The sequence below is a fragment of the Fukomys damarensis genome, unplaced genomic scaffold (genome assembly GCF_012274545.1).
Source record: "Fukomys damarensis isolate Sample0158 unplaced genomic scaffold, DMR_v1.0_HiC HiC_scaffold_8, whole genome shotgun sequence".
Classification (NCBI taxonomy): domain Eukaryota; kingdom Metazoa; phylum Chordata; class Mammalia; order Rodentia; family Bathyergidae; genus Fukomys; species Fukomys damarensis.
In genome coordinates, this window is record NW_022900920.1 from 12,651,144 (window position 1) to 12,666,974 (window position 15,831).

The window sequence follows — 15,831 nt, forward strand, 5'->3', positions numbered from 1 at the left end:
TCTCAGTATTTTCTTCCAAAGACATTAATTTTCTTTGACCTTTGCATAGGAAAAGAAATGTCATTTTCATTTAACAAAGAAAATCAGATTGAATAGTAATTATCTTTTAAATTAACATTCTGTGATTTAAAGAACAAATTTTATCAACACTAAAGTAATTTTAACACTAACCTTCCTTCATGAAGCATTTCTCATTAGCGTTTCAAACAGGGCTATTTCTCTTGCTTCCAAAATTCCAAATATATGTCTGAACCAAAACTCTCCCAAAAGGGATTAAAATGAGGCAGCAAAGCATACTAGCCACATGCTGTTGAAACCCCTTACGATGGATTTCCACCAAAACAGCCTGTTATTTTAGTTCAGAGGAGCTTTCGGGGGAAAAGAGGACTCTAATTGTTTAAAACATAATTTATTTCTCCTGATGGGCTTAATTATTTCCAATAGAATCATATTAATCTTTATTAGCCATGCCAGTGGTTCATTTGTTTTTCTGAAACCTTTTCTATAGAACTCATGCTCCAATTTCTATTTTTAAAGCTCCCAAATATTTCCCAATGATTCTAACATGGAATTATGGGAATCTTCATAAAAACTTCGTGACACTTGCCAATGACTCTAACATGAAATTATGTGGGTTTTCATACAATTACCATTGTGCTGTAACCGTAATGGATTGCAGTGCCACCTCTGATGACTTTGATGATGCTGCATTTAGCTGATCCTTGGTATAATTGGAGTCTATGTCTTCTTTAGATCATAGAGTTCTCTCTCCCACCCAAGTACTCACCAGGCCTGACTCTGCTTGGCTTCTGAGATCAGAAGAGAATGAGCAGGGTCAGGGTGGTGTGGCTGGAGACATAAAGTTCTTGCCAATGCCTCTAAGAGATAAAACAGTCCAGCCCTTTTGTTTGAGTCTTGAAGCCAAAACCACTTTTGGGAGAATGGTATTCCACCACAACCTAGACTGGTCAGCAGCAACCAGCTGGGAGGGCTCTGGATGACTCTCTCTACTATCCTTAGGGCTTCATGAACCCATCAGAGAAGAAAGGTGCAGATTTCAGAGCAGCTGACTAGAACTTGATCAACCACAGTTCCCCCTTATGAGAGTAGGCTCTCCAGCGTCACCTCCTAGTGAAGTGTCAGGACTGCTGTTTCTCAGTCATAAGCTCAAAAGGCCATGTGACTGACTGTACATTGCAGTGGGAGATTGTGCAAGGCAAGATGTGGATCTGAATCTAATGTGTGGTTCATCAGCTGGAGCATCTTGGAAGAAACAACCAAGACACTCGGATTTAGCATACATTATGCCACAGGCTAATTAACCCTGCTTAATTGGAGCCTCATAGAATAACACTTCCCAACTTATCCCAGGATTTCTTGACTATCAGGCTTCAAATAGGAAGCAGTGGGACCAAATAATTGATCTCATCAAAAAAGAGACCAACAGTGTTGAAAATAAAGTCAATTTAAGCAGAGAACCCTACAACTGAGGTACATACTTCAAGCATTTTATTCTGCCTTAAAATATTAAGGTGTATATTTGGCACCAACATTTTAAAGCAGAACTTTCAGGATTGATTTACTGACTGTAGTTCTGCATTAACATCCACATATAAACCAGTCACAAATTCATTACCTGCAATGTATAATTTGTTTATTTGAGTGGAGAGGAAGCTCAGACCTTCAACAGCCATCTGAGAGCAGTCTTTCTTGTTCTACGTAGCTTTTCTCGGTCATTTTGCTATTGTCCCCATTCCTAATTTGTCAGAAATTCTGCTGAGTGATTTCTTTATCCAGCATGCAGTCAGAAGATTCAATGACTTTCACAGAAACACACAGAGATGCCACTGGCTTGTGTGCTACTTCAGTAGACTACTTACGTATCTGTAATGAGTCCAAGTGGGCCAGAGCCGCCATCAGTAACCCCTGGTAACTAGGCAAACAGCATTCCCAGGCCCCTCCATGTAGAATGCTGGTCTCCTAGTTAGGTACCTGTTCCAGAGCCAATAAGGGCAAAGAGCACCCCTCTCCTTTCCTGGCACCACGTGCTTGCCATCCTCTTATTCCATGAGGAGAAGAGTTCATTGTTGTCTTCCCCCCACGAATGATGGGGAGCCTGGAAATGGCCACGGGAAAACTCAGGTGGGAATTTCAGGAATGACAGACTGGGACTCCTGTGTACCTTTGCAGGTATCAGGAAACAGGGGGGCAGGAAGGTCCCAGAGTCACCCAGCCTCTGTAAACCTCCTTACTGAAAGTGGCAGAAGTGTGCCCAGAGCCTGTTGGATCCCAAGATGCTCTGGCAGTTTGATTTCGTGTCCCTGTGGCAGGTCCTGAGTTACTTTGGAGAGCACTTCTCCTTACAGTCAGATAGTGAGGGTTTCTTGGATTTCAAAATGACAGGCAGACTGGGAAGAGAAAAGGAGGAGCAGGGAACTGGTGAGACTTAATAACACCCGTAGTTCTCCTAGTAGCTACTGACACAGGGTTATGTTGGCTCATGCAGCCTCAGGCCCCAGTCTTGACTGTACGGTGCTCTTTGGGGCTGGTTCTCACTGTGACCTTCACTGAGTTTGGCTGAGTAGGTGCTTATGGGGGCTCTGGCCTCAGTGCTTTTGCTTTGCTGTGGCACCAGATTACAGCCAGACTCATTGCCATCCTGTGTAGTGGCTGTGCCCTAACACTGCACCTCCGGGTGTCTCCCCTGCCTGCTGTCCCAAAAGGTGTGCAACAACAGGAAGCACTGCCACTGCGAGGCCCACTGGGCACCTCCCTTCTGTGACAAGTTTGGCTTTGGAGGAAGCACGGACAGCGGCCCCATCAGACAAGCGGGTGAGTGAGGCCCCTGAGTCCCTGGAGGTGGGCAGTGAGCTCTTGGTGTGGTGTGGAGCCAGGTAGGCTCACTGGGCACAAGCACGGGTGCAGCGCCAGCATGGGTGCCAGTGGGGAGGTGGGGGACCTCATGTGGCTCAGACGCACCCGAGGCCTCTCCCAGTTTCCAGTGCTCTGTCCTTCTCACCTGATCATCTCCCAGTCAGGCCCTTCACTCTTTGGCTAAGCTTGCAGGATCTCAGCCTGTGACACTTTTCTACGCTAAGGCAGTGAAGCCCAAGTGGGTCTAAAGTTCATCATCGTGCTAAAGGACTTTGTAAAGCCTACCTTCTCTGTGCTGGAGCCGCAAGGTGTGATGTTTAATGCCCTTTAAAAAACTCTGACCAGAAAGACAGATACTTCATAATAAAGTCCATAGTTTCTGCTGCAGCCGCAACAGCAATAGTGACTCTGTGTGTGTATTGAGCAGCTGAGCTCAGGCACCGTGCTAAGCAATTCCTACGCATGATGTCACCTGCTCCTCACACTATGCTGAAGCAGGTTTGATGATTATATAAATGACCTGGGCACAAAGAATCTAAGTAATTTGCCCAGCATCACACAGCAGAGGTTGAAACACAAGTCCCTCTTCCCAGAGACACTCTCGATACGGTAGCAGCTGTGTTGGAATCCTCCCTTCACTTCTCCTCAGATGACCTTTAGACATGGTCTCCTAGAACAGTGCTGTTTTCTCTGAGTTCTTGTCAGGCAATTGAGGGACAAGTCTGAAGGACATTCCTTTTAAAGTGAAAGAAACAAGGCAAAAAAGAGGCAGGCTGTCGGCACTGAGCACGGCTGGGGAGCCAGAGCAGGTGGGGAGTGATGTGGCCTCCTTGGCATATATCTGAACCCCCATGATGCTTTGAGTGTGCTGCTGCAGAAGAGGTCGGGCATCCCCAAGGCCTGCTGTGACTGGCAGCATTGAAACTATGCCTTTGCCACCGTTTCTATGACAACAGACACAACACTGCTCTGCAGGGCCAGGCAGAGTGTGCAGGGCTCAGGAGAGGAGGCCAGCCTCCCAGGCACATCTGCCGAAGCTGCACAAGCAGGGCCAATGAATACCCTGTCACCATCTGTGAAACACAGACGGGCTCCAGTGTTGCTCCTGAGAGCCCCAGGTCTCCACTTTTTCAGGCCCAGGCCCTGAGCAGGTAGGAAAAGGCCCAGAAAGTCCTGCTTTTTACTGAGCGCCCACTGCAGTAGTCAGAAGCAAGGGCTGGGCCCAGCAAGCTCTTTCCCAGATACCATCTCAAGCCTTGACAACCAGTCACTTGCTGCAACTGAATACTCTAACAGGACTGCTTGCACTCATTGTGCAAAAATAGCAAGGGTTTGTTTTTTCAGTCCATCAAAGGCCTTGCCACCCATTCTCTCTGTTCAAGCAAACCTGATGGCATTCAAAGGGACTGGAGACGGTGGCTGCTCTGTGTCTCTCTCTGGTGTGAACGTACATGACCAATGCACTCAGGTTTCATGGTTTCCAAAAGGTCAAGGACCCACAGAGTCTTCCATCTCTACTACACCAAGTAAGAACATTAAAAATGAAACCCCTGAAGGATTTAACTACATCTACTGCTGCTCTCATTTCTTTAAAAAAAAAAGGGGGGGTACATGGTGAACACTTCCCCTCACCTACCAGAGAGAGGCAGGTGGAACCAAGAGCATCCTGGCCTCACTGTCCCCACATCCCACTGCTCTCTGGCTCAGCAAGTACTGCCAGAGAGGTCAGAGGAGTTAGTACATGGTGTGATAAGTAGGGGGATAGGGGAAGAATGGGGGAGCAAGCCACAGGCTCAGGAACAGCATGGGGATTGATGTCCAAAGGCTCCTGGGGCTTTCCTGTGTCTTCTGAGATCCGCAGGGCTCAGGGAACAGTGTGTTCTAAACAGAGCTGGATTTGCTGTGCAGAAACCCAGAAGTGGGACAGGGCAGGCAGGGGTGATGGTGGCTGAGGGAGGGGATGTGGGGAGCTAGCTCTGCAGGACACAGAGGAGGGCAATGGAGTCCCAACTCTGCCCCTGCTTCACTCTGGGAACTCAGGGAATGACACTGCTGCTCAGAAAGAGGTGACCCTAGGGGTGCACCAAACGCAGTTTGTTGGGCCCCAGGAAGTGTTCTGTTAGATAAATTGATTGGGTTAAGACTTACAGGTTAATTTTAAGAAGTTAGAAATTATGGTTTGAGAATTGTGTTGCTCCCTTTTTAATTAGCTTTGTTATGAGACAAAAGAACTCTATTCAGAGCCCCTGGTATTGCTAAGAGTCTGAAATGAGTGACATTTTGGCCAGGAAACCAGATTGAAGCTCTTCTAGCTACACTAACAAGTGAATCAAATCTGGCACAGACACACCACTGATAGGATGTGTCAGCTGTGGACAAAGTCCAGAAACAAGGTTAGAAGGCATTCTCCCACAGAGAGGGGCTGGTGCTGCTCAGGTCTGCCACCAGCTGGAGGTTGAAGAGAGAGGGGAATGGGAGCCTGGGTAATTGAAGTCACTCTCATGGCTGTCACCAGCAGCCCCAAAGGACTGTTGCATACCTACACGAAGCACACCCTGTAAAGGCTGTAGTGTTAAGTCCCTAACATGACAAATCCAGGTGCAACTTCATTCAAGCTTTTTCTTTTCACTCTCTTGAGATATCCAGAAATAGTCTCATTATAAAAAAAAAATTATAGAAAAAAAAGATACAGCAGACCTCCAATACTCAAGAGTGAGAGATGGGAACTTCAAGTCCAGCAGCTGGCTTGTGAAGAGGCTGGAAAGATTTTAGTTTGGGCACCTCTGATTCTGATGACATTTGGCTGGTGGTCCCAGTACCTTTCTGTCAAGCACCATGGTTGTCTGGCTTGGGGAGCTGTGTGGTTCAACCACAGTGCCACCGACCAGAGTGTCTTCCTGTCTAGGAAGCTCCAGAGTTGGCAGAACAAATGATGGTGGCGTGTACTGAACTCCACACTCGACCTGTGGAGCAAGGCTAATGTATTAGTATATCATTCAGGGACTTATTCACCTCTTTTCTGTTTGTTCCTTCAAGATCTGCTGTGCCACAGATGTCATGATGTGATACCTTCCATGTTTTAACTGCTAAATATGTTGTGTTTCAGATAACCAAGGCTTAACTATAGGAATTCTGGTGACCATCCTATGTCTCCTTGCTGCTGGATGTATGGTTTATCTCAAAAGGAAGACCTGGATACGACTGCTCTTTACAAATAAAAAAACAACCATAGAGAAGCTAAGGTACCCTGACTTTGTGCTATCATCTTTTCGAAAGACAATTGCTCACTTCATGACCCTCAGCAAAGAGATCGTTTGGGTAGTAAGACTGAATCATTTCCATGTACTTTACTGGTTTGGTTTTGTTTTTAACTTCTACCAACTAGCTGCCTTTTATACTTTCCCTCCAAACTATTTGCTGCTCATTATATAAATGTGTTAATAATTCCATGGATGTGTTTTATTCCACTCCTACATTCGTAAATTTTACAAGCTATGGGGATACTGGACTGTTTTATCAGGTGGAACGGCTTTTAATCCAGATGCACTCCAAGACATGATTGCTGAAATGCCAGCTTCCTACAGGACATCTCCTGAGTGTCACAAAGCTGCATTTATGTGGGTTGCAAAACTAATTTGACATAATAATAGTGGCTTTGAGGGGGAAAAATCAATATTTTACATCTCAAAAAGCGTTAATTTTTCCTTTACAAATTTACCATAATAAGTGAAAACAAGTTATATTTTGAATGACACTGTAAACAAAATCCAAGAAGAGGAAGGCCCTTTAGTCAGCAGGTTCATGGTACCTTGCAGGTGTGTGCGCTCTTCCCGACCAACCAGTGGCTCCCATCCTGGCCAGACTCACCTCATCCGCCATGGAAAGGGCCTGACAAGTAGGCCACCACATTCCAACACAGCCAAGGTAAGGACTTAGCATGCTCCTGAAGGAATGGGTTCCACAGTACAAGGCTGAATAGAAACAGGATATAGATGTTCCATGAAAGGCTGGGTCAGCATATCTAGCTCCCCCAGTCCTTACTGATAAGAGTCTCTGTAGTGGTCAGGGCCTAGGAGAAAATCCACAGTGACCCCCTCCTCAAAGCCCTACTACAGCCTGCTCTCCCCCACATGATGTACACTCTTAAGTCATGATCCCTTCAATCACTCAGACTGGCCCTATTCCCAGGGAGACCTTCAGGTCAGAGAAGACTCCTGACACTAGGCTCCTCCTACGATGTCCCAAGGCCACTGCCTGGGTTTGGATGAGCTGCTTTGGCCTGGTGTTACTCCTAGAGCATTTCTAAGAGTTTCACCAAGCCTCAGTTTTGCCATTTTGCCTTAGCCCAGAGCTATAGAAGCCCTGTGCACACCACTCTTTCAAAGAATTGGATCCTTAAACGAGAGTACCTTAAGATTCCCACAATCAATTTTCCTACTACCCTGAATTTAGGAGTTCATAGTCTTATATTTCATTTTTCCCCACCCTATATATAGTATTTCTTGCATATTAGCCAGATGTGCTGATACACATTTAAAATCCTAGCACTCTGGTAAGCTGAGGCAGGAGAATCCACAAGTTCAAGCCCAGCTCAAGCAACTTAATGACTTTGATGACCCTGTCTCAAAATTTTTAAAAATAAAATATGCTAGAGGTAAAGCACAATGCAAAAGGGTTCAATCCTTTTTATCAAGAAAGAATAGTTTAGTGAAGTAATCAAAACTCTAACAAGGAACAAGACTGATGTCAGGAAATGATAAATAATTGAAAAAAATCATTACCACATCTTCAGTAGATAATTATTTGATCTCCCTTGATCCAAGAAAGAGGGAGGGTAGGGTTTCAAAGAGGCAGCCATGATTCCTCAGAGACTTTACCACCCTTTATCCCCAAACCTGGGACTACATGTAAGAATGTGGTTTTGGAGAGCCAAAGCACAACTTTATTTTTAAAGCTGAAAATAACCCCACTGTCCACTAGCAGGTAAAAGGATAAACTGCAGTATATTTACACAGGGACATGTTCCTCAGTGATACCAAGGAATTAATCACTAGTATACCTAAGTGTCAGGAGGGAATCTCAAAATTATTCTGAGAGAAGCCATTCAGAAGAGTATGGACTCTACAATCCTGTTTACATCCAACTCTTGAGTGCTTGGTCTGATGGCTTCCTTCATGTCAATGTAGATCCGAAATTACCAAACTCTGCATGTTATATATGTGCAGTTGCATATTAATTACCCCTCAAAGATGCTATTTTTAAAAAGGAAGTGAGGAAGACAGAAGAAGGCATGAGGGCCTGAAGTACAAGGCCATTCTGTGTTCTGATCTGTCCCTAAAGACAAGGGAGCCACGAGAGACAAGGCCTCCAGAAACAGCTTGGCCTTGGCCCAGCTTCCTGAAGTCTCCATTCTGCCCAAGTAGTTTTCTGTGTTCATGTTCAGCTTTGTACATACTAAGTTGTGTCTTGTTTATACAACTTTGTAGCTTCCCTGAAATCTCGATCTGTGCCTTCATTTCTGGTATTGCCTCGAGTGTCTTGCACCTACTTATTATACCAGTTTTTAAAATACAAATGAAAGGTGATCACTGCTCCAGATTTGTCCTGGTGTGTAGTTGGCAGTGATGGGGCATTTGTTAGAATTTTGGAGTACAAATATAGATTCCTTCTCACGGATACCTTGGACTTCTTTCCTCTGCCTACCCTCCTCCATCTTTGGCCACAGAAGATGAGTTAGTGCTGCCTTTTCCTCAGATTTATTGATACTGCTGGACCCCATTACAGCAAGGCTCTTTGCTTTGTCTGCAGGACAGGAGACCACCACAGTGTCTGAATGTGGACATCAGCAGACCCCTCGGCACCCTTGCCATGCCTCAGCCCCAGTCACCCCAGCGAGTGCTCCCACCCCTCCACCAGACCCCTCAGGTACCAAGTGGCCCTGCCAGGCCCCTGCCAACCAATCCTGCACTGAGGCAGGCCCAGGTAAGGGTCCGATGCTGATGTGATTGGATGTCATTCAAAGCCACTCTCTGCTACTTGCTAATGCGCGAACTTGGGCATATTGCTTAACTTTTCATTATCTCTATAGAATGAAGAAAATTCATGTAAATCATTTAGTAGAGTGCCTGGAGTATAGTAAGGATGCAATTTATTTTATTATTAGTAATCTCTTTAATATTCAAGATACCTGTGCAACTTATCTTCTAAACTATGGGCCACTTGAGAATAATAGGGGACAATATTAACTACCCTGGACAGTGAAACAGAGACAGGTGATATAAGACAGATGGTCATTTTCATAATAGTTATACTTTACCATTTTTTTTTAATCTTCAAGTTAATTACAACAGTTGCACAACCTACTGAGATTTTTTGTTCTAGACTTAGCATTATACTGGATGCTTGTGTATATCATCTCATTTTTATGCTGTTTTTCAAAGTAACTTATTTTTTGGCCATTAGCCTGATATTTTATAAGAGGAAGTTTGGGAAAAAACAAAAGAAAAAGCTTACATAATCATTGCTAATACTTTGCTCCTATTGTTACTCTTTTCCAACATCTTAATAATTTATTCTCTATGTATACAACTTTATACATTGCATTTTTTTTATTTTAAATTGAATTTATTGGTACATTCTAGGTAGACAGTACAGTTACATTCATTACTGGGATCTTGTACCTTTGCATGCCAGGTCTTGGTTCTCATTTTTTCCCCTTGACCTCACTCTCCCTTCACCCCTCCTCTCCTCCCCACCTTCAAACACTTTAATTCCATTTTTACATTTTCTCATTTTTTTTCCTTTTCCCTTATTCCCCTTTCCCTATTCTTCTCACTGTTCCTACACCCCTGGTCCTTTTCTTCCTATTTCACATTGCTAATTGTCCCGTTAGGATCTTGAGTACTATTTTAGTTTTTCACACCAGAGAAACTGTTTGGTATTTGCATATGTGTGACTTATTTATTTCACTTAGGAGTATATCCTCAAAATGTACCCATTTACCTATGAATGAATCTAATTTCTCATTATTTATGGCAGAGTAGTATTCCATTTTATAGAAAAACCACATCTTCTTTATCCAGTCTCCAACTGACGAGAAAATGGGCTGTTTCCAAGTTTTAGATATTACAAACAGTGCCACTATAAACATTGGTGTGCATATATCACTGTGGTATGATTCTTTTAATTCTTTTGGAAAGATACCCAACAGAGGGATGGCTGGGTCAAATGGAACCTCTAATCCTAGTTCTTTGAGGTATCTCCATATTGACTTCCATAGTGGTTGCACCAGTCTGCACTCCCACCAACAATGGAGATGTGTTCCTTTCTCCCCACAATCGCGCCAACATTTTTTGTTGTGTGATTTCTTGATAGCAGCCATTCTTTGTGGAGTGAGGTGTGTTTTCATCTGCATCTCTCGAATGACCAGTGATGTGGAGCATTTTTTGATGTATTTACTTGCTGCTTTTATTTCTTTGTCTGAGAAATGTCTGTTCATTTCAGATGCCCATTTTAGAATTGGGTCTTTATATTTGGGGGTACTGATTGTTTTGAGTTCTTTATATATTTTAGATAATAGTCCTTTGTCTCAGGAGCAGCTGGTAAAAAGTTTTTCCCACATTGTAGGTTATCTCTTAGTTCTGTTGATGGTTTCTTTTGCAGTGCAGAAGCCTCTTAATAAAATGAGATCCCAGTTGTTGATTCTTTCTGCTACTTCTTGTGCTACTGAGGATTTGTTCATAAAGTCTTTTCCTATGCCAGAGTCTTCCAGATTTCTGCCTAACTTATCTTCCAGCAAGTTTAGTGTTTTTGTTTTTTTATTTAGATCTTTAATCCATTTGGATTTTAATTTAGTGCATGGTGACAGATAAGGGTCTAGTTTTAATCTTTTTCAGGTTGAGATCCAGTTTTTCCAACACCATTTATTAAAGAGGCTATCTTTCCTCCAGTGGGGACTGTCAGCTCCTTTGTCAAAGATGAGGTAGCTGAGTGCATCTGGAGTTGTTTTTTTGTCTCCCAATCTGTTCCACTGAGCCTCAGGTCTGTTTCTTTGCCAGTACCATGCTGTTTTTATCACAGTGGCTTTGTAGTATAGTTTCAAATTGGGAATTGTTATACCCGCTGCCATGTGTCTGTTGCCTAGGCTGGCTTTTGCTATTCTAGGTCTCTTATGGTTCCAAATGAATTTTTGGATTCTTGTTTCTAGGTCTGTGAAGTATAGTGTTGGGATTTCAATTGATATTGCATTGAATCTGTATAGCAGTTTTGGTAGTATGGCTATTTTCACTATGTTGATTCTTCCTACCCAGGAGCAGGGGAGATCTTTGCATTTTCTTATATCCTCCTCGATCTCTTTTTTCAGAGTGCTGTAGCTTTCAGTGTAGAGGTCTTTTGCTTCTTTTGTTAGATTATACATTGCATTTTTGCTTTAAAATCTTTCATCTATATCTTGACACTGTAAATCCTATAAAATGTTATTTTAACAAGTAGCACTCTGCTTGAATATAGAATAATTTCTGAGGTATCTGTCAATTGGTGGGATGTTTGGATGTCTAATTTTGCTATTGTAAACATCTCCATTATGAAGGTCTCTGCACAGATAACTGGGACTTCTGAAGAGATTGTTGAAAGTGAAACATTAGGTTGAAAAAAATATTCTGACGGGCCTGGGATTTAGCTCAGTGGTTTCACTGCCTGCCTCGCAAGCATGAGGACCCAAGTTCGATCCCTGGTACCAAAAAAAAGAAAATATATATATACGTATATATATATTTTTTCTGACTAGTTAAGCCTTCATCATATAGAAATTAAATGGGCTTTTTTCAGAACTGTGTTTATATTTCCACATTACTGAGCACCTCACCATGACTTTGCTAGTACCAAATATTACTATTTCAAAGTGCTGCCAATTTGATAGGTAAAATGTTTCCTTTCAGTTCATCAGTTGATGCTTCAAGTATGTTGCTCTGTTGTGATACACATAATTAAGATATTTTTGTCTTGGTAAATTGTAAAGTCCCTTTTATCATTAGAAATTATCCTCTCTAGCTCTGGTTTTGTTCTGAAATCTACTTCATCTGATATTGATATATCCACACTAGTTCCCTTTTTATTAATGTTTGTAAAGAATATTTTCCCTTTTACTCTTAATCTATATCTCAAAAGAGTTTCATGTTGACAACATAGAGTTGAGTGATATTCTTTCACCCATTCTTCCAACCTTTCTCCTTTAATGGATGTGTTTAGTGCAATTATGTTAGAATTTAAGTCTATGGCCTTAATGTTTGGTTAATTCCTTCTAACCTTTCATTTTGCTCTCTCTCCTACATTCCTGTGATTTAGTTGAATGTTTTAAGAAATGCATTCCATGTTAATTGAACTTAGTGTTTAGGATACACCTTTGTATAGTTTTATATATGATTGCTCCAGGGCAGTGCTCCTCAATCTCAGCATTTTGGTATTTGGGGCTGGATAACTCTGTTGTGTGAGTGTTAGGGACCTGACGCCGCCATCACAGGTTGTATTTTCTGGATTCTTCATGTTCTTAAAATGACATCATGCTCTTATCTTATGTTTCCTTCTGTTTCCTTCTCGCAAGGCCACAATAGCTTAGGGAGGTGAAGTTTAAGCTTCAGCAAGGCTGAACCCATAAAACGCAACCTGGCCCGCGATAGGTTAAAAGTAGCCTGCCTGCTCACAGATATGCAATAGCCCAGCCCAAAACCAATAAAAGGACCATCCTTTCTTTGTTCTCTCTCTCTCCCTCTCTCTGATTTGCTGTCCTGAATAAAGTCTCCTCAACAGAGTCTCCTGTCGGACCTCTTGGTGTGTGGCCTTGTTGTTGAGCGTCACTACACCTCTTCAGCATTTCCTGCACATTATGGGAAGTTTAGCAACATCCTTGACCATGGCCAGCCAGATGGCAGTATCACTTGTAATCTTGTCTCCAGACACTAACTGACCCGAGACACAATCATCTCAGTTGAAAGCTGCTCTAAAAGTCACTATCTGTTCATAATTTATCACTTCAGGTGGAATGTAGAAACTACCAGCTTGTAGGCCCCTCTATCCTTTATTACCTTTAATGAGAACACTTACCTACACTGAGAACCACTTCAGATCATGTAATTTTTGCTTTCAGCCAAATTTAACATTTAGGCCTAAGAAGAGTCTACCATATTTAGTCATATATTTACATTTTCTGTTCAGGCTTCATTTCTGATGTCCCAGATTCGTTCTTTTTCTGCCTGAAGAAATTCCTTTATTTTTTTAGGTAAGTCTGTGGTTAACAAAGTCTTGGTTTCCCTTCATCTGATAATGTCTTTATGATGGGTATTTTTGCTGGATATAGAATTCTGAGTTGACTGTTTTCTTCCTTCATCACTACAAAATAATCTTGTTCCCGTTCTTTCTGGACACCGGCAAGGAGAAATCCACTAAAATTTCTGCTCAAGGCTCTGCTACAGGGGAAGAATGTAGTCCATTACTGAAAGAAGGGATGGAAAGGAAAGATCAGCCCATCTCCAGGCCATGGTGCCAATGAAGAAGCGGAGGGGAGAAGCTTCATTCTGGTGTTGAGCTGTAGTAAAGTTTTGTGTAGGCAAAGTAGCTCTTTCTTTCTGGATTACTTTTTCCCAGCTGTTCAGCAACAGTGGTCAGGCTTTTCTTGGGTTTGTTTTTTGTCTTGGTTTCTTTGGTACCATTTAGTTTTGTGTGTGTGTGTGTGTGTGTGTTTCCCTCTTATATATCTTGGCCAGGACTCTGGAACACATGCGTGCACACACACAGACTCACCAATGAGTAGTTCCTTGAGTCTTGAGATCATTAGCCAGTCTACAGTAAGACCCCAACTTACAAACAAGTTCCATTCCAGGAGAATATTTGCAAGTAGATTCATTCTTAAGTTTAACAAAATTGGTCTTATACAGTACATCTGTGAAAGTTTACAACTCAGATGTAACTTGGGGACTTACTGCATTCATGTTGATGCAAGGCAGTGGGCACATTCTGAACTTTTCTGGGCCGTCCACTTTTCTGAGAATCTGAGGAAAGCTATGAACCTTGGAAAATGTGCCAACACTCTGTTTCATATGTACGTGTCAGATGTCCAGAAAGCCCTTAAGTACCTATGCCACGGATCCCTCCTGAATCTCTTATTCCTCTTGAAGTAAACCACCTGTACACAATCAAGCTGAGACTGACAGATTGTGTGTTCGGAGGGAAGATTTCTACATGCTGGTGTCTTCTCTCGCCAGCTGTGAATGCCCACAGCAGTGGCCCCTTCACAATTCCTTTTAAAGCACCCCTCAAAAAAGGCCTTTAGTCTGCTTTATGAAACTATGGAAATGTTGCTCTTTAACCATTAGTCACTGAAAATATCCACATTTCTTGCTCCAGGCTGGTGTTTATCTGGAACCTTTCTGAGACACATGACACAGATTAAGCACTTGATTTCTCTACCATCACACACAGGGACCTGGGATTAATTCCATCCAGGTGTGGAGAATATTCGGAGGTGGCACTTGTTTGGCAACACAGATTGAGTCCACTGATGTTTCCCACTTTTTTTTTAGCATTCCAGATGGTCAGCCCTGCATAACACACAGATACATGCCTACCCATTTCATTTGTCAAATTTACCATGTAAACATTCCAGGAGGCAAGAAAACACTGCCACAAACATTATATTGGTCAACTTCACATTTAAAGGGCAAGCTAGTTCTTTATAGAAAACATTTCATCTTCTATAAAATGTTTGATTTTCTTTAAATCAAAGAGTAAAATCTACTCATTCTCTTGTTCACAAATTTACCTTCCAAAGTACTGTCTCCTTCATGGTAAAATGGTGGTCGGGATTCAAGCTTTTCATCCTGCCTCCTTAGTCTTGATAAAGGAGGCAAATTTTCATTTCCTTTTCATCTTTTCAGCTATTCTAGAGGAAAATAGCTCAATATATTCATAGAGCTGTTGGTTGTGACACTCTCCCAAACCAGAGCCTAAGACTGATCGGTAAAAGGTAGGCTGGAGAAGAGAGTAGTAAATGGGAGGGGAAAAAACTGAGAGGTTAAAGGGGTGTCAGATCACTTAGGATTGAGTGTTCTGGCAGGAAGCTATGATGAAACATCCCTGTACTTAGCACTGAATTTGCCCTTGAGATATTTCACGTTGTGCTAAAAATCACTGAGTTTTGCATCCAAAAGTGTCAATATTACTATAAATTTCAAAATACAAAGAATTATAGTATACACCCAAGAAGTCACAGTTCAGAGTTTGAGGTCTCATCATTTGCTGATTTTTCCTTAAAATCTAACAGTTGTTCACAGAAAGCCACACATTTTCTCAGAAATCACAAACGTCTTCTGCAATTGTTTTGGTTTGGTTTTGGTTTTGGGTTTTGTTTTGTTTTGTTTTTTTTTTTGTGGAGGGAGGTTTGCAAGTAGCTAATCTGAGAGCATTATTCTCTTTGCTCCTGATTGGCTGCAGCCCTGTAACCCACCTCTGGCAGATGTGCCAGCATTCCCATATCATAACCAGTTGCTGTACCCCATGTAGCTATTTGGAATGTTCTCAGTTCTCAGTTTTCTTAATATCCTAGGATTCCTAAGAGGCCACCAAAACACCCTGCACCTTCTAAGGCTTTATTAATATAGTATTTTATCAAATTACATAACTGTAGACACATATATACATGCAGACACTGCATGTATAAAGTGTATTTAGCATTTAAACTTTAAAAATGATTATTTATAGTTATTTTTCTGACCATCTCTGAAATTCAGTTTTTCACAATTTGCAGGTGCTCTAGGAATCTAATTCCTATGAATTTCGGTGCTTCACTGCTTATGCACCAAGTACAGAAAATACAAAGGTGCAGCAGGCACATACTTTTTTTGTTTTGTTTTGTTTTCTCTTTGAGTTTATTGGTACATTTTAGGTATACAGTGCAGTTACATTCAT

General features: G+C 42.2%; 1 protein-coding gene across 4 annotated transcripts in view; it reads left to right on the forward strand.

Moving 5' to 3' along the window:
• The window catches only part of Adam12 (ADAM metallopeptidase domain 12), a 405,947-nt gene that overhangs the window by 374,760 nt on the left and 15,356 nt on the right, over positions 1 to 15,831 (forward strand). For all 4 annotated transcript variants that reach the window (XM_033761360.1, XM_010620988.2, XM_010620978.2 and 1 more), the window contains 4 exons: positions 2,724 to 2,832; positions 5,981 to 6,116; positions 6,690 to 6,798; positions 8,683 to 8,856. In XM_033761360.1, coding sequence (XP_033617251.1) covers positions 2,724 to 2,832; positions 5,981 to 6,116; positions 6,690 to 6,798; positions 8,683 to 8,856 — 528 coding nt within the window. The remainder of the gene's footprint in view (positions 1 to 2,723; positions 2,833 to 5,980; positions 6,117 to 6,689; positions 6,799 to 8,682; positions 8,857 to 15,831) is intronic.